The sequence below is a fragment of the Corvus hawaiiensis genome, chromosome 10 (genome assembly GCF_020740725.1).
Source record: "Corvus hawaiiensis isolate bCorHaw1 chromosome 10, bCorHaw1.pri.cur, whole genome shotgun sequence".
NCBI lineage: Eukaryota > Metazoa > Chordata > Aves > Passeriformes > Corvidae > Corvus > Corvus hawaiiensis.
Genome location: NC_063222.1, coordinates 13,488,381 through 13,514,843, shown reverse-complemented (window position 1 = coordinate 13,514,843; position 26,463 = coordinate 13,488,381). Strand labels below are relative to the sequence as shown.

General features: G+C 38.9%; 2 protein-coding genes across 2 annotated transcripts in view; both read left to right on the top strand.

Moving 5' to 3' along the window:
• The window catches only part of XRN1 (5'-3' exoribonuclease 1), a 41,981-nt gene extending 39,562 nt beyond the window's left edge, over positions 1-2,419 (top strand). Inside the window, exon 45 of the transcript XR_007205604.1 lies at positions 2,333-2,419. The gene's annotated coding sequence lies outside the window, so the exon portion shown is untranslated. The remainder of the gene's footprint in view (positions 1-2,332) is intronic.
• Positions 1,116-26,463, top strand: GK5 (glycerol kinase 5). The gene is made up of 16 exons (XM_048313778.1): positions 1,116-1,293; positions 2,333-2,426; positions 5,383-5,458; positions 5,878-5,971; positions 6,898-7,029; positions 8,054-8,129; positions 8,762-8,823; positions 8,913-8,986; positions 9,307-9,367; positions 10,475-10,601; positions 13,243-13,347; positions 15,778-15,863; positions 17,105-17,208; positions 18,522-18,581; positions 20,882-21,015; positions 22,121-26,463. Exons 1-16 carry the CDS (start codon positions 1,162-1,164, stop codon positions 22,255-22,257), a joined length of 1,554 nt encoding a protein of 517 aa, XP_048169735.1. The 5' UTR covers positions 1,116-1,161; the 3' UTR covers positions 22,258-26,463.

The window sequence follows — 26,463 nt, the reverse complement described above, 5'->3', positions numbered from 1 at the left end:
TGTCAAGAAATAGTCAAAGAGAATAAAAAGTCAAAGAAGTTGTGACTTTTTAATGTGTTGTTCCTTCGGGAGGAGAGGTAAAGCAGTCGTTTCTTGGCTTTCTCTTTCATGTGCTTTCACTTCTCTGTGATCCATACCTTTGTCCCAGTGACCTCTGTGACTGCCCGTGTGAGGTGAGAAGCCTCTTCTTAATGTGGCTTTAACTGTCGATAGTATTCCTGGTTTAAAGATCCAGTAATGTCAGACTTATCTCACAAAATACTGTTTTGTTGTTCATAATGCAGTTTTTTATAAGAGAGGCCAAACCAGAAGTGCAAGGGGGAAATATTTTCAATGTTTTTGCTTTTGCTTTTTCTGCTCTAAATGAGTTAAAACTAATTGACTAATTCTTCTGATGAAATTTGGGTTAAAACTAAATTCTACTGGTACTAGTTTGGGGTTGAGCATTCCGAATTTTATTGGTTTACTGTGAATGTTTCTAGTTGTTTCTGTTTAAAAATTACTACCCCATCTAAGGGTAATACGGGAACATTTGTGTCACTAACTCTGTTTCAACAGTAATTTTAGATGCCGTTCGCTCTGTGAAGGCACGAGAGAATTGCTGCAGCTCATGACTTTGTGTAACTATGTGTAATGTGTCCGTTGATGCTCAGTGCCTTCAGTGACAAATCCCGGGGCAAACATACCTCGTTTACTGTAAGGAGGAGTTGAGGTCAGGCGGTCTGATCACGGGGGATCAGCATCGCACCGTGGGCATCTCTCCCAGTGGCGCTCGCTGAATTCAGCCTTTTAGAAAAGCCCTTAACATTTGGTGTTTCACTAAAAGCCTTTTTTTCGTTCATGTGGTAGATTTGTGTTGAGACTGCATAGACGAAACACGGAGCTTTGCTTTCGTGTTCTTGCTCTGTCCGTGGGATCCCGGGGTCGAGGCCCCGACCGCCCCTCCCGGGTGAGGGCGCGGCAAGCGGAGCCGCACCGCCCGCGCTGGTCCCAGGCCGCGGCCTGCCTTGGCCGCCCCCGGCGGCCGCCACCTGCCCGCGCGGCGGCCCCGCTTGCTGCCCGCGCCCATAGGCCGAAGGAGCGCCCGCCCCCGGCGGGCTGTGGCGGGCGCGGCCGCTCGGCCGCCCTCACTCCGCGCTCCGTGCCGGGCCGCACCGGGCGATGCCGTGCGGGCAGCCCGACAGCGGGGCCGCCCCGGCGCGGTACGTGCTGGGGGTGGACGTGGGTAGCACGGTGGTGAAGTGCCACGTCTACGACCGGGCGGCCGCCGTCAGGGGCTTCAACTGCAGGGAGGTGAGTGCGGCCGGGTTGTAGGGCGCGCTCCCGGTCCGTAGCCCGGCCGAGCGGCGAGAGCAGCCGGGGGCGGCACCTGCCTCGGGAGCCGGGCGGGGCCGAACGTGCTCGGTCTGCCGCGAGCGGTGCCTGGGGGCCCCGGTCGGGGATCGGCGTGGCAGGCGTTCGCAGGCGCTCACCCAGCTCGGCTGGTCCCGGTGCGCGGGCGTCCCCTGACAGGAGCGTCTTCCCCTCCCGAGGGGTGAAAGGGAGCCCGCAGCCCCCGACCCGCGCGGGACCGCCGTGGCACTCACCCGTTGCTTCGGTACTCACTCTCTTCCACCTTTCCCGGTTACCTTCGCTTCGGTCGCTTACCGACTAATCCCTCTCTGAACAAAAACACGTTTGTTAGTAGGGCACAGCTGAGATTCGCTTAGGACTTGTGTTTACTCGCGTCCCATCTTGTAACAGCGCCGTGTGAAAAAGAGCCAATTTTGGAACGTTAATTTCAGGCTGCTTTAGGTTTGTACGACTCGAGATTTTAGGATCAGGGCAATCTCCACAATTAACTTTTTTTACTGTTACCTATTGCAATGAAAAGCTTGCAGCGACGAGAATTGTTAGAAATATGATGGATTTTGGAAATGGAAGGGGCTGCTCTCAGTGGAGCTGACCCTCCCTGTCGCTGGAATCTCGTCTGACAGGTGATTCCTGGCCTGCTGTGCTGCCACTGAGAAACTCAGAGGCATCAATGTCTGAGTTCAGCAGTGCAGCAGAAACAGCTTTCTGACACACCTGCTTTTCTGTTTTCAGCTCTGAAAGGGGTTTTACAGGCTCCTTTATTCCAAGGGGTTTGGACTTCTGTATTTCAAGGGGTTTGAGCAGAGGAGGTCTTCTAGAGGTCACACACCCATGTTTAACAATGTTTTAAAAGTTACACTGTTGTTTCTTCTCTTGCAGGAGATTCACAAAATTAAGAAAAAATCAGATTAACCCAAATGTATTTGCTGGTTTCTGTGAACTAGGGATCATAATAATGCTATTTGTGTTTCCTGAACAGGTGGAATCACTTTATCCTCGTCCTGGATGGGTTGAATTAGATCCTGAAGTGCTATGGAGTCAATTTATTGGTGTAATCAAAGAGGCTGTACAAGGTAAGGGCTTAAACTTCAAGAAATTATTTATTTATCAAAATAAGTAAAATTAGTTACTTGGATAATATTTTTAGGTAGTACTGAAAATCGTCACTGGGCACAGGTCTGCAACATGCTTTAAGGCCTATTCAATCATTATGTAAGATAGCGCACGTCAGTTACCTTTCTCCTTTCACTGGGACCAGATTAGGATTGAAGTAGAAGCAGAAGCAATGTGAATACTTGATTTACGCATCAGTGCCAGCACTTTGTTGCTCCAGCTTTTTGTATATGCGTCCTTCCCCAGTGTCTGTTCCTCCAGATGCCTCTGTGCAGGAACAGAGAGTAGGCTTGTTCCCCTTCCAGTGCCCCATTGTTCCACCACCACTTTGTATGTGCAAGTGCGAGTGTGTGAGAGAATGAATTCAGGATGCTGCAGAGCTGTGCTCACTCAATTGCAACCTGATATTCCTGCTTTTCCCATTCAAACTATGAGCAGTTCTTACTGTCATATTCCTGTATTACTGTTCTTTTCTATTTGTACTTTAGCATAAAAATTCCTGGTACTCAGTGCGCTGAATACATACAACTCCCTTTTCTGCCAAACCTCTGATGGGTTTTTTTTCCCCCCTTTTCTGGATGCTGCTCTAACCTAGCTCTTACTCTCTACAACTCTCATAGCTGTCACATTAATCCAGCTCCAGTGTTCTGCCATCCATCCTGGATCACCTTCTGTGCCATGTTGATGCTGTGAACCTGTCAGCTGGACCCCAGCTCACCTGCCCACAGTGCTCCAGCCTCCTTTTCCTGTGTGTGTACATCACACTCTTTCATTCAATTCATTCAGTTCCTCCTATTCAGCCCCTCTTGCTTGGTCTCCAAGTATTGCTCTGCCTTCAAACATGGCTCATGGCAAAACTGCTCCTTCGGAAGGCTGCCTAAGGGAACAGGGAAAGTAAACATCACCAGGTGTAAGCTGAAGGTGATTATTTTGGGCTCTTGGTTTGTTTTGTCCGCAGCCACAACTGTTTGGTCACAAGAACAGCAATGCCACCTCAACCCTCAAAGACCTTACTGTCTTCCTTCATTTCTATTCTGTGGGACAAATCAGGAAGCGAGACTTTTCATCTAGTTTTAAAAGGGGAAGATTTCCTTGTGGCCAAGCTGCACACATTGTCAGCAAGTCATTTTTAAGTGGGTGTGTGAGCATAACTCACAGTGCTGTCAAAAGAAGCAGTGCCACCCTCCTTTTTACAGAGTCGTTTCTAGTCTAGGGCAGCTTCCTGAGTGGAATCGCTGTCCGGTTGTTTATGCCAGCAGAGCTGCACCGATGTTTGTGCTGACGCAAGAGAGGGTGTGGTACCAGGGGCAGGAATGACTGGAAACAGAAGGAACATAGTGACACTTGGGTTTGCAGGGCTTGCGGAGCTAAACATGTGATTCCATGCATGTGTGGATGAGCTGCTGTAGTCAGTACTACCTAAAGGTGGAAACTTCTGGTGCCAACTCTCTTACTGTAGCACTCCATCCAAAAGACAGCTTAACTGAAAAATATTCATGTTTGTCTTTAGGTTTGTTTTCGTCTGTAATGGAAGTTAGCTCCACTTATGTGTATGTCTGGAGAGTATGATAGCTGACACAGGGAAAGTGGTGGGACTGTGCAGGTTGTGGAGATGGGAAGGAGTAACACATGCCAGTAGTCCTTAGTGAGCTATGGAAGTACTTGTATAGCTTTGCCTGAAAAATAAATAGTGCTATTCTCAGGCCACCCACTCCCAGGTCCTCCTCCTGTACACTCCCACTACCAGCAGCACTTGTACAGGCAGGTGGAGCAGGTTACCTTGTGAAAGCACTGGTTTAATTTTCAGCTGATTGAGGAATTGATAGCACTGCTGGCGGGAATGCAAGGACCCAGTGTAAGGGGAGGTGCACAAGCACATGTAGAGTTGGGCAGCACAGGATGTGCCCTTCCTCTGTGAAACTCCTTCTGTAGTTGTCACTGAGAGGGTGCTGGGTGTAGAGTCTGCAGGACATGTTCACACAAATGAGCAGCTTTGCACATGAAAGTTAACATGAGAACACATATGAGCAAGACATACTTAACCTGTGATTGGTTCAAATAGCTGGATTGAGAGCCCTTCAGAGTAACAGTACTTACGACAGGGTCGGTAGTCTGTCATTTGAGTGGAAACTTTTAATGTATATTTTCTTCACGTAATTTTGCTTCTATAAGTATGGCTGGAGGTACTTAGCAAGCTGCCCAGAGTTGCTTTGAAAATAGCTGTAGATATATTTAATTATTTACAGTTATATTAGAAAAAATGTTCTGTAATGGTTATTTGAAGGTAAGGTTTAATAGCAAAATTGGTGTATACCCAAATGTACATTTTTGTACTTCCGACTTTAAAGTATATTTTGTTGCATTGAGTCGTACCTGGTTTAAGCAAATTCGTTCTTAGGAATTTTGAAACATTGCTTAAGAAATATTTAAGGTGAGACATGTCATTATCAAGGTGATGTAAAAAGTCGTGGCATATTCCCATTAATCTATTTACTGCCTGCAGGATCAATCTAGTTTGTTTCTTTATAGAAATTCTTCTGTAAAGGTACTTTTGTTGATGCTTTCATTCACATTCATCTATGTGAAATACACATTTTAATTGATTATGTGGGCATATGTAATCTGGGATTGCTCATGTAAAGTACCAACAGGCCTTTCAGAGGGTGGAAAGGGTCAGTGTGCCACAACTGCTTTTGGAAAATTCATAGGTTTTTTCATCTGCTTTGGAATCAGTTGTCTGACTCAGAGCTCTCTAACATTTCACTGTTCTAAACACTTAGCTGGACAATTTGTAGACATTTATATTCTCATAAACTGTTATTTTCCCAAGTATTCCATAGGTTTTATAGTTGTATTTTGTTTGCTTCTCCAAATAAACACTTTTTTTTGTGATTGTCATTTATTTTCGGTTTTTAGCTGCAGGACTCCACATGAGGCAAATTGCTGGTCTTGGTATCTCCACACAGAGAGGAACTTTCATTACATGGCACAAGTATGTATGTCATGTGTTCTTTAAAATGAATTTGTATTCATTTGTATTCAGAGACTGGATGGAAGCAGGCTGTAGAAATGTTGAACTCAAAAGTAAAAAATGTCAAGTCACTCATGTTCTCTTGTGTTTGCGCAGCAACACCTTAGAGCAGTTCAGAACTATTTGTGAGCGTGTGGTCTTTTTGTTCTTTGTACGTTGGAAGAGATGAATACATATGTATTTTTAAATTCTGCTGAAAAGTCTGACACTTCAAATGTCTGTGGGCTGATTTACTAATTCCTCAGATCCACCAGGAGGATATGCAGTTATTATAGGAACTGACCTAGTGTTTATTGTCCTGACTGGAAATAGTGAATGATGTTGAATGTTTTGGGCAGTCTGTGTTCTCTAGCTTTAAACGTTCAAATACTGTTTTTCAGGAGGACAGGGAAACCCTTTCATAATTTCATAAGTTGGCAAGACTTAAGAAGTGCTGAACTTGTGAATTCCTGGAATAAGTCCCTTCTGCTGAAGGTAAAACTGTGCTAATCTAGATACCGCTTGGATATATTAGAGCTGTTTAACTTTTATGACAAGTAAGGGCAATATATGGAATACTTCAAGTGTCCTGTTCACATGGTGATGTGATGTGCTGTGTCCTAAAAGCATTTAACTGAACAATATTAGCATGGAAGATAGTTCCAAGAAAAAAGTGCGGTACTGGTAGCCTAAAGTAATTATTATGGGAAGAGATACTGGTAGGTCTGATGCTCATTTTGTTACTTTTTAGTCTGTTAAATAAAAATGTTGCATGTTAACACTGCTACAGCATAGATTTTGGATGTAGGTAGGTCTGGGTTTTTGTGGATAGGGCTTTTTGTTTCTTGGCTTGTTTTTTCATGAACCCTTTGCTCAGATTATCTATAGGAGGTACATTTTATGCTGCTTCTGGCTTGTGCTTCATGCCTTTAGAAGAGAAAGATTTTCTGTAAGTGCAAAAACAAAAGTTACTTTTCCTCTAAGTGGAAACTAACCAATACAGTCACAATACAAATTAAATTCTTGGGTTTCTTTTGTGAAAACTCAATTAATGATTAAATTTTGGTAAATCTACTAAATCATGATTGAGCCTGTCAGCTGCAGGAGAATTTCCACTGGAATAATGGTATGTAATGCTGTCAGCCACATCATGCATTGTGCTCATAGAGGTGACCAGTGTTGGAAGTGCAGAGCAGTGTCTGTCAGTGCTCCAGCAGAACTTGCTAAAGCAGCCTTGTTTAGAGCAGCTGCTCTTTCATGTGGTGTGTTGCAGGAAGGCTGTCTGTTGATATGAAGATCCTTACATAATCTGAATCTTATGTCAGCCACTTTCATCTGTGTTGTCATCCTTTAAAGATAATTGATAAGTAACCTTTAAAGGGCAAGATTAAAAATTAAGTAACTGTTTTCTTTTGAAACAGGTAATCCATATTATTTTTACAGTGCTTCATTTCTTGACTGGGAATGATCGATATTTGGCACCCAGTTTTCTTACTTTTTCAACACATCAAACTTCTATGAAGTTGTCATGGGTTTTTAAAAACATACATGAGGTAAGCTGTAAAGGGAAAAACAATAGGTTTCTTAAGTCATAATAGTGGCTTGTGACTTGGGAGTGTTCAGGGCCAGGCTGGATGGGGCTCTGAGTGACCTGGTTTAGTGGAAGGTGTCCCTGCTTGTGGCAGTGGAGTTGTAACTCTTTAAGATCCCTTCCAGTCCAGGCCATTCTATGATTCTGTGACTATTGGCTGTAATTGCTTCAGTTTTGTCTTGCTTGTTCTTCTCAGAAGGACCAGAAAGAATTTTTTCTGTGTTAATGTTCAAAGCCTGTCTAACTAAGTGGTGACTTATAGTCATACAACATTTTTCTCTCATTCTGGAAATGTGCAGTAGTAAAAAGCTTTCTTCATACATAACCAACATAATAAAATCATCTTACTTCACTTGATACATTTATACAGTTAGTGATTGTACTTCGTTTTAAAGCTTTTTGCACTCTAGTTTTGCATGACAATTTTATTTATTTTCAATGGGCCTTCTTATCTTTCCACTCTGCATTAATTCTAGTGTCCTGCAGTTTCACAAATAATACCATACTGTACAGTTCATTTTGCATTTTTGTGAATTGGAAAATGCATGCAGAATAAGTTGTGCTGGATTAATCTAGAGCACTAACGAGCCCTGAGCTGTTTGTTGCTATATTCATTGCTCTAATACTCACCATGCAGGACCTTGTTTTCTTTATCCACCACTCTTTCACCACTGTTATAATTGTGACTGTAAGTTTCTTTTCATAAGGCTATGATGCCCCTACAGTAGAAGACTAATTACTTTTCTTTCCTTAGTAACAGCTGTAAGAAAGTGTTCTTATTTTCTGTTAGGAGCCTGAACTTGTAGGATAATATTAGTTACATAGCCAACTTGGCCTTTTTAGAAGAAAAGTTTACAATCAGGGACTTATTTTCTGAGGACATTCTTATTAACCATGAAGAAAATTATAAAAGGAATCAGTAAGTATGCTTCTCTTATTGTACCCAGTTGTAAATACTTTTTTTTTGCATGTATATTTTTTCCCAGGCTGAAGAAGCTGCCAAAAAAAACAACTGCTGCTTTGGAACAGTTGACACATGGTTACTGTATAGATTGACTAAAGGTGAACATTACAGTTCCTCTTAAATATCAATAAAACACACCGGAATCTAAGAAATTATGTTCATGACTTGTCATTTGTATATCGTAGAATTCAGATGCTTTTTTGGAATTTGTGCTTTTGTATATTCAACAAAAATTGTGATGTATTTACTGTTACGGAAAGAACTTCTGAATTCATTATTCTTTGGGCCTGCCTGGAAAGGAAATACTTATTCAGTGTAATCAGCTTTCTGAGAGTATAAGATTTAAAGAGGACTAACAGAGCTAATTAGTGTTGATTGACGAAAAGTACCTGTAAAACAAAAGAACAAAGAATTGTTATAAATGTGGAAGAATTATAAGTTTCTATCCTGAGGATTAATGCCTGAGGAGTCAGATTATGATTGAGAGTGATGCAGTTGGTGTGGTACTGTTGGCTGTTCTAGACAGGTTCATGAGGGGAAATAAGGTAATTAATGTGTGCATGTTTTAGTGAGCAGCAGGTAGAGTCTCTGTGCTCATTGTATCATTGTGATTTTGCTCATACACGCACTTGGTTTATATTTCATGAGGGCCAATGAGATGTTTAGAGAAAACTCTTTAAGTATTTGGATGTCTAACAATCTTACTTGGTTCTGTTTCTTTTCATGGTAGGTTCGGTGTATGCTACAGATTACTCAAATGCCAGTTCTACAGGCATTTTTGAACCCTTTATGGTATGTGCTGTTCCCAGAAAATGTTGTTGCTATTTATTGTGCTTCTCAGAGGGTTGCTGATGTTTTTGCTTTTTCCCGTTTCATTTCAGAAATGTTGGAATCCCACTTTGTGTAATCTGCTTTCTATTCCAATGTCTGTTTATCCACCAGTGAAAGACACAAGGTAACTATGAAGGCATAATTAAAAGAATACAATAACTGTTAAATTAATTGCTAAATTAATTATGATAATAAATACTAAATACTCTGCACAGGCCAAATAATACACAGGTACACAAAAAAAAAATTATGTACTGTTATACTGTATATAAAAGTCTATAAAGTCCAAAACTTTTTTACTATATTTCTTAAAGTGATAGTTCTAATGTTTGCTTTAAGATAAATCAGTAGCATTACCTTTTATGTGTGATCCAGACCCAGGCTGTATGTACCTAGACTTCATTTTAACAAAAAGGTCATTTTAATGTTGTGATTTGTTTTAAGCTTCAACTTTGGATCAACTGACTCTGAAATATTTGGGGTACCTATTCCAATAATGGCAGTGGTGAGTGAGAGTATTTTCTTAAATCTGTGTGTTTATACTCTCTTTATCTGGCTTTGATTTAGTACTTGCTTGTTTCATAAGTATTCTCTATTCATTCTTTGTGACTTAACTACAGTAGAATTGATTGTTGAATTTTTCTCCAAAAACCCAGTTTGCAACCTTAGAGGGAAGGAGGAGAAAATAACAAGATGGGATTTCTACAGGTTGAGGTTCATTAAGGTTGTGTGACCAAATGATTAAGTACTGAATGTAGGACTCTTAAGCTCTGGTAATGCCGATGTCTAGCTTAAAATCAGGTGTTCTGTATAAAGTTATGCAAGAGTCTATTCTGGCTTGACTTCAGTAAGACTGAACAACTGTAAGAGTATTTGTTAATAGATCCATTTGTGGTGCCTTTTATCTCTTTCTTATTTTTCACTAAAAATAACAAGTAACATGTTCTTTTCTCAGTCGTTAGAATTTGGATAAGAAAACTCAAAGTGATGACTTAGAGCGAAATCTGCTTGAATTCAGCTAAATGAAAAAACTGTCCCCTAGCTAGTACAAATTTCTCTCTCTATAAAGATCTGTGGACTAAATCTAGTAAATCTACTGTTTGACCAAGGCAAAAACATAAGTAAATACATTTAATAACCATCATCATTGTGGAAAAATGGAGCATGGAATAATTTGGTACAGGAGGGGTATCAAGGAAAAACAAAGGCAAGACTCATGACTTCAACTTTCTATTTGGAGAAAGTGGAATTCAGGCCAAGCTCCTCTGTTCTGCTCCCTGGGATTGCAAATGCCCCATTTATCTTTGTTAAATATTAAATCACAAAATACTTCTTTTGTTTCCATAATATTTTTCAGTGTTGCAAGCAGTACTACAGACATTCACGTTGTGTCCAAACCTGGTGTAATTTGATGCCAGTGATAAGTCTGACTGTTGTAATGGCCTGCAGATACTTAAGAAATTGTATATGAGTCCTCTCTGAATGCTCAGTTCCTGAGTGGTTACTTGTATTCAGAACTCTGAACTGTTTACAATGATACTTGCAAACCCAACAGAATTGCAGGTTGGTAGTCAATAGCTAACTTGTCCTATTATTCTTGTTGGATTGACAGGTAGCTGATCAGCAGTCAGCTATGTTTGGAGAATGCTGCTTTCACCCAGGAGATATTAAACTGACAATGGGAACAGGTGGTTTCTGGAATGTGAATACTGGAGAGCATCTCTTTGCATCACGGAGAAGTAAGACAGTGAAGTTTTGGTTTTAGAGGATTTTATTCTTTCAGCTGTTCCTTGATAGCTGTTAATGCTGAGGGTACACAAAGGAATAAAACAGGGCTGTGCTTTTCCTTCTGTCTATACATGTAGAAAAACAGCTTGGGAGTTCTTCAGGAGAAAAGACTGTGGAAAATTTTAATTAGCAATGTAAATTTTGGTTATCCTAAAGTAAGCTTCTCAGGAAGAGAACTTAAGTAGCATTAAGTAGCATCATTAGTAATTATATCTGTTGCCTGCATCCCTACTGTTTTGTTTTTTCCTTCACCTGTTCTTCATAGCAGTATTACACAGTACAGGAATGGAGAAAAAAGGGATTGGTCCTCTGGCTCATCGCATCAAAATGTTGCAGTGGATCACTGCAAGTTCCTCCCCTTGAGCCCTTGCACATTGAAGCACCTGCAATGAAACAATGCAGGATTAGAAGTTATTAAGTTTTTTTAAAATACTAGAAATGTGTTTCCCAATGTGTTTCTAGTGTTTAAAACTTTGTCTTTCTGAACATCTGTGGTCTGTCAAGCTTGTTAATTTGTCAGAGTTAGCTGTTTGTCAAGAGAACAGCACTGAAGATGATACTGAAGTAAGTTTGCCTACACAGTCTCTCTCTGTCTGTCGTATTTTTAAAGAGTTACTAATTTCAGGAGTCTAATGCTTAAAATGGGGCAGGGCTGGGAACGAGGACAGCAGTGTGCTAAAGAGAATTTTACCAGCTCAAGTCTTGAACGACCTTGGCAAATATAAGAGATGTGTCAGAACTGAATAGCATAGACATTGAATTCCCTATGAATGCAAATGCTTTTTTATGCTAATAAATCATGTCATTATGATGACATTTTTTCTTATGAAATCATACATATGTAGTCTGTTAAAATGTAATAGCAAAAACATGCTGTAAGGTTTTTCAATTTAGCTACTGTGTACTGATAGGAGTTAAAATCTTCTAAGGCAGTGCTATGAAACTTCTACTGCTTTAGGCTGTTACTTATGTTAAAATTATTTTCCTTATGTTCTTTGGCTGTCGTGACGTATGGTTAGTGCGACAAGTTAAGTACCTGGCTTTCCCAGTGCCCTGGGCATGAAATGTAGTGTGTTCAATCTTTAAAGTTGACATATGTATTTAAGACTGCAAGATGAATCCCTACAGCATCCTTGTGCAAGATGTTCATTAGCTGCTGTTCTAGTTTCTGGTCTACATTTAGCTCCTACATATAACAGTTAAAAAAAAAAAGAAATAAAGTAGTTCCTTCAATAGTAGCACTTCTCACAATTCAATGATGGAATCATGTTGAATAGATTTAAAAGCTGCCTCTGGTAGTCTGAGGGTTCTTAGTACCTCTGGTCAAGTGTCATGCGGATCCATTCCATAGAGGTAGAATTATGTTACACTACTGGAGACTCTAGTGTGAGCATCTTCAGGAAGGCCACACGATGGGTGGATGTCTTTGTCTCTAATTAGCTGCTCTTCTTTAGGATCTTTGGCTCAATTAATTTTTTGGACCTTTTTATTTGTGGCTGTTTCTTTGGTAAAAAATAAAGATTTCAAGGGACACCTGCACTGATGATCTGGAGTTATGTATATTACATTCCCCTTTCAAGAGACAAACACACAGACTTTAGTCAGTGCTGCTGATTGTTTTGTACGGTAAGCCAGAGTGCCTCCAGCACTAACACAAGTTTCTGCAATTGCACTGGTACTACCATGCAACTCATTTCGACACAGGCAAGCAAACTCGAGATGATTCTGTGAGAAACATACATATCAGCAAAGTCACTTTGAGAAAGCAGAGAGAACCCCTAGATCCTTCTGATGTTTTTCTGGTCCTTGTAAAGGTAAACTGGGACTCATTTACCTGTGTTGCATTACCCATGATCTCTGAATCCTGAGCAGGGTTCCATGAAGTCCGGGTGCATTCTTCACTCCAGCAGTTATTGTGCTTGGCTGGTGTTGTTGTTGCAGTGACCACTACTTGGGTTCTTATCTAGTGACCTGAAAAGCCATTTGCAGGTGAAACTTGTTTTCTTTTTTGCTTTCTATGTGAGGAAGCATTGCATATTAAAAAGGGAATTAAAAATTCCATCACTTTCATCCTCTTCTGTGCCTAAGATCTGTGCTCTAAGTTTGTGTTGCTTTTTTTATGTGTATATGTCTGTTTCAGTTTTGTGTTTCCCATCTGAAAGTCAAGCCTTCATGTTCTATATTTTGGGGAAAAACACTCTTACTTTATAGAAACCCTTGGGGAAAGTTGGATGGACTTAAAACAAATAGAAAAACACTGATAAATTTTTAGGTACGCACAATCTCTTATATAAAAAATAAAAGCAGGCGCAGATAGTTCTTCAAAGGTGGCTTTTTTTGTAATTTGATTGCAATTCTTTTAGGTTAACTTTTGTCTAACAACCTGTTCCTCAATTCTCTTGTAATCCCATCATTAAAGTTTTAAAAACACAGTTAACCTCTATCAGTGACTTTTTTTAGCTTAAATTCTACAAAGGAATTGAATAAAGTCTATTTATTTTTTAGGTGGATTTATTGTGGGGAATTCTTGTATATGTTTTTCTGGAAACATTTTATTTAACTGAGTGTTTTGTTTCATGGAAAATCATTAAGGTCTATATCCACTGATTGGTTGGAAGATTGGGGAAGAAGTTGTTTACTTAACTGAAGGTTCTATATCGGACATTGGCACTGCCATAAAATGGGCTCAGGATATAGGTAAGTTCTTTAATTTTATAGAGGGTGAAATATGTAACTGCTTAAGAAGCTGTTTTATGGGTTCATAGTTATGTTACTGGATTTGATGTTATTATTCATAATTGAAGAAACTAGTCTACATACTTTGGACAGCAGAAATGCATAGCCTTGTTGGTGCTCTGCTGAGTGTGTTTGCTGCAGGGAGTTTGGTTTGCACAATCATCTCCTTTTCAGTCTCTGCCTCAGACCCTCCTGCCTAACTAGGCTTTTATTTTCCTAAAACATTTTACTCCTCACCTGCTTTCTCTTGAGTGTGACAAACCTCCTGATTCCACAAGGACTTGCTGTAATGCTTTTGAGAGGTCTTGAACTATACATCTCAGAACTGATAACAGGTTTGATTTATACGAAAATAACATGAAGAACTTTTCAAGCAACAGTATGTTGTTTCACATGAAAGTAATGTGCCTTTTGGCTGTTGTAACTACTTTGTAATGAAAGGTTTTGCATTCCAGTGTAATGACAGACTAAGAAAATACTACCTCTATAGTAGTTGATGTTCAAACCCACTGATTGTTCATAGGACAACTGTTCTCAGTGTTCTAATTAGGACTTAGAAATTTTCTTGGCTTACTCAGAAATTTAGTACATTTTTACTAGGATGAGAAAAAAGCAATTAGCATCTCAAACTTTGGATTGTCTGGGAAAGGTTTTCCTCATGTGTAGCTCACCACAAAATTCCACATTTCTTGAAGCTGTCAGCTTTAGATGCATAAGTACATACATGTGCTGTGGTATGTGCCCCTGAGGGTTAAGTATGACTCAGATTGGTCCTCACATCTTCATCGCCCAAAATTTGACTAAGCCTAGAGAGTAAAAGCCATTAGGCTTTGGAGGAAATGACTCAGTTCAACCAACACACAGGTCAGTGCTGCAGACTCAAGTGTCAGTGCTACATATATAAGCTTGCTACTTCAGATTCCATAATTAAAATGGAGAGTTATCCATATGGAACTTACTTATACTTAAAATGGATATCATTGGTATATGCAGAAGTATAAAGGATTTTTTGCTAGTCAGTAGTAAAATGGTCATGACCTGTAGGTCATTGCTACCACAGAAAAAGAAAGCGGGGGAAGTTTTAGAAATGGGGCAAATAAAAGGCAAGCTGCTTTAAACTCTGTAACAAGTAAGGCCTTTTTTTTCTGAAAATATTATTGCGAGAAGCAGAATTCAGAAACTTTTATCAGCTTTAGAGAATGGAAAAACTTTAGCTCTTCAGAAGGAATTGGGCCAAAACACAAGGTAAGCTAATGGCCTCAATAACAGCGGTGAGGCTCAACATGGATGAAGAGGAGACATAATAGTGGTAAAAGTTTGGAAATAGTAATTTCTGCAGCAAGGCAGACTTAGTTTAGGGACTTCTTTTAGTGAAGTCATATAACTTCTAAGAATTTTGAAGGAGTAGTATGTGTAATTTCAACATGAAGTCAGTCTTCCTTAATTTTTGATTTTCTGTCCTGGCGTAGAGGTGCTGTATGTATAATTCAGTAACAGCAAAGACAACAAGAAGGAAAAAATGTGATTTAGGTTTATTAGTCTGAGCACAGTAGAATCCATAGTTCTCCCACAAATTTATAAAGGTTACAAAGGTAAATTGAAACTCCTTGTAAGTTACCAAGATGGGTTTTTCAAAGGTAAGTTGAGCTAGATTAACCTAATTTATCTTTAATAGGAGAATTCACTTTTTTAGACAAGAAAAAGCAATAGTTCTCATGTACAGGAGACCTCTAGTCTTCTGTAAAATCATGTTATGTGGCCACATAAGGACATTATTAGTCACAGCTGTGGAAGATGGATGTTAGTACAAGAGTTGTATGTGGGTGAAGAACAAGCTAAAGAGGAATGTCTGTAGAGTTATGAAAGGAGACAACTGGCTGGGCAGAGAATAAAAGCAGTGTCTATCCAAGAGGCATTATTGTGATAAGAGGTGATTACCTTATGTGTCACTTGTAAAGATCCTAAGGGTGCTGATAAAATATGGGTGTTAAGGTCTTTCTCTGTAGTTGTTTCGTGGTTGGGCTGAGAGTAACATCATCTTTGGGGGGAAAAATATGTTATATTTTATGAATCTAAAGTTTTATGCCTTTATCATTTTTAATTCCAATTTATGTCTATTTGGAAAGCTAATGACCTTATACAGGATGTGAAGATTAAAGGGCTACAGTACAACAGATGGGAGAGGATCCTTTTGAGTTTATCCTTCATCTGAAGAGTTAGGGATTATTAATGTGGCTGATGGACATGAAGTAGAGAAGTGATTGTTTCCCTTGGAACATGTAGTTTGAAAATACTACAAAAGGAGTAGTCTGATGATTTTTTTCCCTTAGTGAGACAAGATGAAGAAATTGAAGGAAATAATAACATCATACAACCTATGTATTTTTACAGGACTTTTCACCAACATAGATGAAACAGCAGAAATGGCACAGAGTATTGCTGATTCTCAAGGTGTTTGTTTCATTCCAGGTTTGCAGGTAAAATTATTATTAATAATATAGTCAAGAATATATATTAATAACCCAATTAAAATTAATTTTTACACTTTTAAAGGTAATAATTTACATCTTATCACAGTATTTATTCTGTACTGCTGTGGTGGTTATTGTCTGTTGCTCATCATGCTATGTGAAGACCGTTGTCATATCAGAATGGTTAAATGCCATCTCCCCCTTGAGAAAAACCCTACCAAATAGGAAAATTAGTGTAGGACAGATAAACGAAATTATTTGTTTCCAGTAACACAGGCAATGCCTGCAGAGACACAAACCAATGTCACAGCTTCTCTGCTATGAAGTGCAGAGCTTTCATCAAGACAACTGTTCTAAGCACTGTTCTAAAATAATTCATTTTATTCTGACTTGTTTCAAGGTGTAGGTTGTAATTCATCAGAATATTTTAAAGTACTTAAGTATTAGCAAGATTTCAAGTCCTGGTGTTATGAAAAGCAATGATAACATTTAAGCACTTCTCCTGGGAATGATCAAACTCAGTATAATAGACTTTTATCTTAGAAGTCTTAATAACTATTTGGTTTCAGTGTATACCAGCTCATCTCTCAGTGTGTTTCTAGAAGTTTGAGTTTTTTTCAATCTTCATTTGTCTACCATGCTCAGTTTGATCATTCCCAGGACTAGTGTTTTTTTCTGAAGAAACTCAACATCTTTAACCTTACCTTTGTCTGAGTTCTGTATGCTAAGGAACAAAGCAAAAAAGAATTAAATTTCTTCTCCAGATAGCCCAGTTTCCTTCAGTGTCACTGATAACAGGCTGTTGTATACACCAATAAAAAGTATTATTGGCCTTTTCAGTATTGCTTTTAAAAGTCGATTCATCTTTCTTTCAGTAGTTCAGGAGGGGGCGTGAGTGAAACCTTGTTAGAGAACAGCAATAAGATCAGTAATACCAGTATGCGCTGTCCTAGGCACTTAGTGTACACTTTAAATGTATTTTAAAGGGAAATTATGTGGATTAGTCTTTTTAGTTCGTCTGATTTGGAAGAAGTCACTTAAGCATCTTGCTGTTGAAAGAAGCAATTTAAACCGTTCACTGAGTTAGCTAAAATAACACTATATACCTCTTACATGCTGTTTTCAATTTTCTTCTTTCACTATGCTGCCTGTAATTTTCGTAAGTTATTTTTTTCTTACTCTTTAATTTCTTTCTCAAAAGCCTTCAAATACAATTCACTGAACTCATGGTGACATCTTTTCTCCAGGTTTCTGGGTGTGACCCATATTTAAGTACCTCTTTCATGGGTCTGAAACCTTCCACTAACAGAAACCATCTTGTTCGAGCTATGTTGGAATCTGTAGCTTTCAGGTACTGTTTGCTAAATTATCTGGCTTATATTTTCTTACGTTTGCTTTTATTTAGATCAGCAGTGTTAAATGGATACATGGACTTTGCAGTTTGTACAAAACACTACTGTTACACTGGAAAGGAGTTTTAAAGGCATTTTTTAGCTGCTTCCTTTTTTTTTTAACACTTTGCAAATAAACTTGTGTGTATTTGTTAGTTCAGAGTTTTTGTCGTTAAGTAACCATATAGAGATTCTTAAATTATGTTGTTTTCTGCATGTTCTAAAAGTGTTTTCTGTTTAAAGTTTGTCCTTGCTCTCCTGACAAGAGTTTTGTCAGAAGCTGTAGTTCTCTCTAGCTGTGTTTAAAGTATCCCTGAAGCTGTAAGTTTTATATTAGATTTTGTTTAAAGTTTGAAATTTTGGTGTTTTATAAAACAAAGTAACAGGCCTCTTAAACATCTTCAAAGATATGAATGGACAGCAGCTTCCAGATCTGTGAAGGCTAAAGATACCACTGCTGGTCACTGCTGATACCATATCAGTAGCTCACTGCCTTGCCAATCCCCCATATGCCTCAGATTGGAGTTGAGTATGGATTGAGCCTGGCTCACGCTGCACTGTGGCCGGTTAGGGAGCACTGATGTGGTTCCTTCCATGTAGTCAACAGCTTTGCTTTGGGCATAAAAATCTCCTGCAAAAAGCCCAAAAAGGATGTCTGGAGGAGGGCGGCATTCTGAATTGCTGCAACTGGTTTCTAATGCATCTTCTTTCTGCGCTGTAATTCCTGAACTGACACATGGGTCTCTTGAAAAGGATGTTAAGGGATGTTAAGAATATCATCTCGTTCAAATACTGCTTACAAATAACTAGAAACAAGTAGAGATCCTTTGTGTTTAGATTTTCTCCCGTTAAATGAAATGGCTTCAGGAAAAAGTCAAACATAAAGCCTTCAGATATTCCCCTTACTGAACAGCTGGATAAACTCCAATTAGCACTCAGTTGGCCTACTTTCCTCACTCTAAGCCACTTGTTACATCAACAATTCTATCCCTAGAAACCTATCAGTAACTTTCAGTGGGAAAAATGAACCTTCTACAGTGACTTGCCATAGAATGGACCATGATATAGCCATACTTGTGCCTTTGTAATGAAGACAAAGACCAAAGACCAGTTTCAGTGGGCTTGGGTTTTTAATTTATGCATTCTAGAAACTTTTTAGCTATTTCAGAAGTTCTGACAGAACTGAGGCTTTTCTTGCCTTGCATTTATTTTCTATGTAGATACTGAAAACACTTTGTTTGAATGCTTAATTCAACTAAACATTTTTTTAAAGAAACAAACTGCTTTATGATATAATTGCGAAGAAGGTGCACATTCCTCTTCGAACTATTCGGTAAGTTCCCTGTAACTTTTAAATTTCATGTATGAGAGTTTGATTTTAAATAGGTGTGAGCTTTATTATGCATTTTATCGTACTGTAAGAATTCTGTTGTTTAGAAGTAGATGATTTCCAAGTCAAATGTTAATGTAACTTAAGCAGCAGTAGAGTCTATGCACAGCTATTGGCACTGGTGATTGTTAGCAGGTGAGTAATGAATTGCTCTAATTATTAAAACAATAATTAAAAAGAAGGCGAATCCATGTTTTCAGGTAGCACTAGAGTGCATACAGCTATGCCTACCCCAAAGATCATTCTATCCTTTGTCATCGTTCTTTCATACTGACATTTTATGTGCTAGGTTTTTCACAGACTATTTTTTTAAAACATTGGTTAAAACTGGTTCTGTTTGTGAGGGAAAGAGGGAGAATAGTTTTACAGTTCAATTGTTAAGACATTGGTTTTGCTTTAATCTTTGAAGAGCCATATCAAATACAGTGCAGTAACTGTACTCCCTAGAATATGCTTTCGCGACATTTGGGAAAAATTTAGCTGAATTAAACATTGCTGGAAGACTACATTTCGCATTTTGGTAGAGACTTTCCTTGAGCACACCAGTTGGTCAGACGCTCCAGCCCTCTGAGGCTCAGAAAGCTCTGCAACAAAGTTCCTCCCTCGAGCAGACAGGCCAGCATGACACTGCAGTCAGGAGGAGAGGCAGGCGTTCCCATCCCTCCTGTGCCTCTGCAAAGGAAGAATAGACTGGCAGGCATGCAGGCAGAAATCGGACTCTCAGTGGAAGAAAAGTGAGAGTACAAAGTGGGAGAAGGTAAAAGTTTCTGCTTTCCATCATGTATATGGAAAGACTAGGCAAAGGTGATGGAAACAGCTGGGGTTAGGGGTTTAATGAAGAGGAGAAGATGAAAAGTATCAGAACTTTGATTACTTAGGAAACTTTTTTACACAGAAAATTTCATCCAAGATTTGAAAAATCACATTAAGAGTGCAAACTCTTAAAAACTCTTAAAATATGGGAAGTGTGGAAATACAGCTTAGGGAGCATTAGAATTCTGATTCCATTTACATTGCAATGTAAACTTTAAATTATATGATCATGTTCTTTTTTATTCATTGATATAAAATTGCAGTTTTATATAGTGTCTGTATTACTTAACTAGCATCAGTAGCAATTCAGCTTGTGGATTAAATGTTAAAACATAATGGGACACGCTCAGTGGGGTTCTCAGTAGAGATGTAAGCTGCTCTACCATTCTTACGTCCTCACATCTTTTGCATTTGTCAATTACTTTTGATTTTTTGTTGTTGTTTTTACTCCTTAAATTAATTTATTCCTTTTTTAGCCATTGTCCTGTATTCCTTGTTCCTTCCTGGTCTCTGGGCATTGTTTTTATTAGTCCTCTAGATTTCTATTACTTCTCTTTGCTTGTCTCAACACCGTCAAGGAAAGTCCAGAGAAAGAACTCTCAGCTTTAGTCAACTGTCCTGTAACTAATGAGTTTTATTACCCAACACTTTTCTGTAGCAATAAACAGCAGATGTCTTCTTTGCACCACATTTGATAGAGCAACAGCTCCACACATGGCTGGTATTGGAGTACAAGAACATAATGAGCCTATCTAGGACATTTTGAAGATTGCTTTTTGTTATAGTTATTTTTGTTTGCAAGAGTGATTACTTTTAAATCTCAGACGATTAAAGAACAGCATTGATAAGTTCTAGTTTTCTCCATTAGGTTGGTCTCAGATTAGGAAAACAGACAGATGGAAGCGTCATTCTGAATTTCCTCCTAAAAAGAAGCAACTGTGAAGGCATTTTAGCTAACTAATACAAAGATTTGGTAGTAAAGAAAAAGGTATTTTTCCAGACCTGAGGACACCTGAAAGGGTTTATTTAGTGTAATGGTTTTGACTGTTGTCATATTGTGGTGGTAACTATGTAAAGGTTCTGTTATAAACCCTAACATTTCAGCCAAGATGATGTATAGTTCTAAAAGACAGAGCTTTCAGAGCTTTTGATAGTGTCGTCTGTCCCTGTCTATCATTCCTACCCCAGTTTATAAAGGTGGTTTTGGGTTGTTTTGGTTTGGTTTTGGTGGTTTGGGGTTTTTTTTGGCACCTTGTTCTGGTCTCTAAATTTACCCATAAAGTGGAAATGCATTTGTGCATGAGTGACAGAAGATTTATGCATAAGTGTGAAATACCAAAAGTTGGTATTTTCTGAACATGATTTCTGAAATGTTGGCAATAAGCACTTAACACATTTTTTTTTAACTACTTCTTCCCTTCTCCCTATAGAGCTGATGGAGGTGTCAGTAATAATAGTTTTGTCATGCAGATGACGTCAGATTTAATTAATAAGAAAATAGAAAAACCTGCAAATGCAGACATGTCTAGTCTTGGTGCAGCTTTTCTGGCAGGCCTTGCTTCAGGTATGTAGACATTAAAAAGGCTTTTTTCCCCCCTTTATAATGTGTGTTGTAAATACAATAGAAAAGAGATCAGACAAAAAAAGAGCATAACTTCAAATAATTGTAAAATCCCCCCCAAAGGATAACTTTAGCCATTTTTGTGGGGACCTATGGTAAAGAGTGTTTATGTTTCTCTGTACAGTACAATTAGAAGGATGTATTACTAGAGAAGAAAGGTGAATCCTGTCTTTTCTGCCTGCTGTTCCTTGACCAAGGCACTCCCATGTCCATTCCCATACTGGTGCTGCCTGAGTGGTGCTAGCTGGAGACGGACCATGTGGCCAGGGAGCCACCGCGCTCACCTGCAGCCCTGACATTCCCACTGAAGCTGTGTCCTGTGCTCTGTGAACACAGCCTTTATCCTTTGAGGCTTTCACAGGAATGGAAGTATGAAATAAATTATTGACAGGAAAAACAACTCTACTCACACAGAATTGTTTCATATTGTTAACCAGACTTAAAGCTACAAACTGTTGATGCTTTTGCTTAATGTGCACCTACAAAACATGTTTTTGTTGAAGTGCTTTGATATGTAAATAACATACTTCACAGATGAAGGTAAAAACGATATGCTTGGGTAAGACTTATTCAGCAAGTAAAAGTGTAAGAAAGTTGAGACCCTTGACAGACGAGAATGATTTAATAACATAAATTAATAGGAATTTGTAGCACCAGCTGTTTCTTGCCATTTATACAAATTTTTAAGACAGTAGGAAAGCAGCTAAGTATTGGTTTCTGTGGTCCTTCTTTGTTGAGAAGGACCTGCAACTAAAAGCGCTTTGTGGATGAAACCTAAGGGAACTTCAGTGTACCAGAGCTGTTCCTTGGAAACCGTCCCAGTTAAACAGATGCACTGTTGTCAGGATTCCAAACAAGTGGATCCTATTGGAAAGGATTTTCACAATGTTAAAAATATGCTTCCCTCTGAGAAAGTTGTTGGTAGAGTAAAGAAAGGCTGTCATGATTTCTTACTGTGTTTCTGCTTTGGATCTCTTGGAAATAGATTAAAACAACTCAAAAAGAACATATTTGCAGTTGAACTGGAGAATGAATTTTCTGTTTATAGGATTTTGGACTGACAAAGAGCAACTAAAGAAGCTAAGGCGAATAGAAGCAGTGTTTGAGCCCCAAAAGGATTCAGAGGAATACAAACCTGCTATGGATGCATGGCTACAAGCAATGAAACACTCACCACACTGGTAGAAATTGGCATTTTAATTTTAGAAGAATTAAGACAGTTTAATTCATATTCTGTAACATCTTGACATTAACAGGACAGTAAAAAACCATAACTGAAATTTGTGATGGTGTATTATAAGTTGCGTGGTATTTCAGTTACCCCCCTGCTGCTGGATTACTTACCATACTGTAATGAACCTTCCCATCGTCCCTGTGGCAGCTGTGGTCCAGCTGCAGCATTTGTGTCCCTTCAGTGACCTCCTTTGGGTGGCCCAGCTGCTCAACTCCTACCATGTAATGCACATGGGCTGTTTTAACTGGGATGGGTTTTCTGCTGAGCAACTCGCCTCCCTTCGGATCTTTAAAATCTTCGGTATGTTAATCATCAAGGAAGGGTAAAAGGCACATTTACTCCCCTAGGCATTGCTGGGAAACAAAATGATTGTTGGGGCTGGGTTGTGATGAACTCAATTGTGTACAAAGACATTTTTTTGGTAGTAGCCTGTTACCACCCTTTGGTTGATGCTGCGTGCTGTGATCACATTTTTTGTGCACTAGATTTAGATGAAATACAAAAGTAAGTAGGTTTTCAACACTATATTTAAAAAATCCAGGATTTTTGTAGCTGATACTTTGTAGCCAGCTTGTAGCTCAATTTTTAAAAATTTTATAAAGACCAAACGCAATCTTATCTGGTGTGGCCAGCACAGATACATTAAAACTAGTTCCAGGTATGCTATCTAACTTGTAAAAATCTGTACTATTAGTATTTTCAAGGCCATTCTTAAATCCTATTATTATTAGCTAAAAGGGAGTAAAAAGTCTATTTTTGAAGCCATCAATTACTTTTGTATTTTTTAAGCAAATAAATTATAATTAGAGAAATGTGTAGTTAATTATTCTTATATATTTTCTTATTACTAATATTAAATCACTGTACTTTTCTAAGGATTATGTGTAAATCAGCTTCCAAAATGTAAAATGATTAAACATTTTAATTTCAGAATAATATTAAGTTCAAGCTGTGGGTGATTTGTATTCCACACACATTGGAGATAAGAAATGTTTATACATTTAACATCATTCAAAGAGGGCTGAAGAACTATAATTCACTTTTTCTTGTGCTGAAACACAGAAGGTCAAATCATACACCATTTCCTTCAATCATGTACCCTGAGTTGGAGCATCTACTCTAGCTGTGTTCAGACTCCATCTCATTTACTTGTCAGCCTTATCTTAATGTGCCATTTTTCTTGTTCTTCTGTTACATTCTGTCCTTCAACCTGTGCTACATCTTGGCAATTTTTTTTTTCCTCTGGGTATCTTTCCAATTCTCCTGAACCTTCTTTAATGTGAATCCTTAAATGAAGTGCAGAAGCAAGTCTGTCTGCTGATTTCTAGTAATGTGCCAGGCTGTAGTGCCAAGATTCCAATATAAAGTCCCTCGACGAGATTTCCTCCACTCCTCCTCCTGCTGTAAGGTAAGATCCTGCAGTTACAGGATATGTTAAACAATTGCTTTGCTTTAACGCCTGTATTCAGCTTGTGATTTTTCTCTGTCATCACAAAGTCACTGCTAAAGAAAATGCTCATTAGCAGGAAGGTTCTCTCTCCGAGGCTGGGCAGAAAGGCTTTCAGTCCGGCACTCTGGACAGAAGTTTGTGCCTCAGTCACTGGTATTCTACACTTTGTTCTCACTGAGGGATTTTAGTTTCATCAACATCTGCCTGGGTATAATGTCCACCTATTGCCCTTTTGTTGAAGGCTCCTTGACTTAGGTGCACTTGATAGCCTGGAGGTTTTTGCTGGGCTGAGCGGGCACTGTTGCAGTGCTCCCAGACAGAGCTCTGACAGGACTTAAACCTGATTCTGTTAAAATCACTCTCCTGAAGGTAACTCAGCACCATGTGCCTGATACTGCACCTTTATGTGGTGGTGGTTTTCACCCTGGCAATGGCACACCTAAGAGACAGAAGATACCCAAGACATTATATAGTCCTCTTGCTCCAGGTAGTGTCCTAGAGGACACATTCTGGATAACCATTTTATCACTGTCACTGTTTAATTTGAAGCAGGAATTTAACATGTTCTCTTTTCACTAGCCTCAAATCTACAGGAGAGAAACTTCACTACAAATTAAGGATGCAAAAAGGCCTTGGTATATTTACCAGCTGAACCTTTCAAATGGCCTGCAGAGTTGGGAGTTCTGTTGTGGAGAGGTTCAAAGTAGGGAGTAAGTCTCTGAAACAAACAGGGGTGTCTGAAAGTCTCCCAGGATGGAGTAACTTTGGTGATCGGAGCATTTGCTACAGCTTATGACATGAAGTTGCCCGAAGACTGAACAGACTAATAGACATGTTGAAGAAATTTGGTTACTGATCAAAGCCTCTTTTGCTTATCTTTTACAAGAAAAATTGATTTTATCTTCCCAGGAAATCTTTAATGTGATAATATCTAAAAGTGGTACCTGTTAATTGATAATGGATTTGAAATAAGCTTTAAATACACTTTTACAGGTGCTGTGCTGTCTCAGTTTTTGCTACACAGAAGGGCATTAAGACCATTTTAGAACCTCACTCATACTAACTTTTATTTAAAATATGACAGCTTTTACTGCTGCCCTTTTTTACTTATATTTCATTTGTCTCAAGGTTGTTTTCATCAGTTTGGAAAGTATATGCAATTTTACATTTTCTATCAGCTGAGTTTGATAGTAAAGGTAAAAATACAAAATTACAAATATTAACTAGTTCGTCGTTTTGTCATTTTAAGATACTCAGTTGAGACTGAATATTTTACTTGGGACTGGACAGTAATGCAGCTCATCAGGCATGTGAAGATTTGCAGTTCAGTTGAGATGTGTTAATGATCTCTGGGCATTCTGCCTTCACAGATACACACAGTGCTGATAGTAGGTAATGTCATATCATTTTGGCAGTTGTATCTCTCATAACGTACAGTCCTATTAAGTATGTGAGGACTATGTGGCATGAAAAATAATGTCTTACAATAATCCCTCTATTGTTAGAGGGATCTTGCTACTATTGGATTAATTGTTGTATATCAAGAGAAAGGGCAGATTAAACAGCTGTCAGATAGTTGAAAATATTGAGCAGCTATATAAATTTTGTTACATAGCTAAAAAAAATGAAGCCAGCTATGTTTCAAATCTTAACTGAAATGAACTTGACCAATACTTTTGAGTACTGTTTTCTTTAAGCAGTATTTTCTGCTCTACTATAACAGCTAGTTTTACGTAAAATTAATTCAGTTGCTCTTATCTGTTTTTAACAAGAGCATTTAGACTTACCTTCCTGTCAGGAGAAAGTAAAAAAAGCAAAATACTGAGTTGCTGTTTCAGCCTGCTACCTTCTATTGGCATAACCTCTCTAGCAAGATCCTTCAACTAGTCCCACTATTTCCAGTATCAGGGCACAGCACGAGAGGCTCACCAGTTGAAGGGAAGCCTTGTGGAAAGAGGTAAGAACCATTTCCTGCCAGTAAGTGGGGTTGTATTACTGGTCTGAGCCAAAAAGTACAAAGTTGTGAGCCCCTCTTGAAACAAAGGGTGACAGTCCTGCAGATGAGTCGGGTAATACGGCAGTGCTGTGACTCAGAAGTTGGGCAGTATGTTAGTTTAAGGCTTTATGGGTAGTCAGGGCAAGTTCAGCAGGAGAAAAGGGGTGGTGGTGGAGGGGGAGCCTGTTTTGGGTTAGTGTTTGTGCAGGTTATCACAGCAAGGGCAGGAAAGCGGTAAAACTAGCAAATATTGAAAAGTGATGTATTGTGAAAGGGGAAGAGCTTCCTGCAGGGCAGGCATTACTGGAAGTAGCTGCTAAACCCACACCTTAGCAGGTCTAAAAAACCCAGTTCTGTTTTTCAATGCAGCCCTCATGGGATAAAATTTGGGATTTGTGAAAGTTCTGGAAGATTATGTATTGGTTTAGAATGTTACATCAATAGAGTACTTACACTCATGCAAATTGGTCATTGTTTCACCACCTTCAAACTCAATAGTGTGTGTATAAATATATGTATATATACATATATATAGTTAGTCTGCAATTTGCTATTGAAACAAATGCAAACTACAGCAGTGACCTTTCTTCCGTTTCTCTCCTTGGTGGTTAAAATGGCTATTTTTCATGTTCATAATCAGTTCCAGTATCTGACTTCAGCTCATCAGTGTTTCTTGCAAAAAAGTAAATAAACCAATGAACCAAAAAGAGA

Excerpts from the sequence above, each read along its gene's own strand:
- GK5 (XM_048313778.1), top strand. The coding sequence starts at position 1,162 with ATGCCGTGCGGGCAGCCCGACAGCGGGGCCGCCCCGGCGCGGTACGTG. Across the intron at positions 8,130-8,761 it reads ACTGTATAGATTGACTAAAG|GTTCGGTGTATGCTACAGAT; the intron begins GTGAACATTACA and ends TTTTCATGGTAG. Across the intron at positions 9,368-10,474 it reads CTATTCCAATAATGGCAGTG|GTAGCTGATCAGCAGTCAGC; the intron begins GTGAGTGAGAGT and ends TTGGATTGACAG.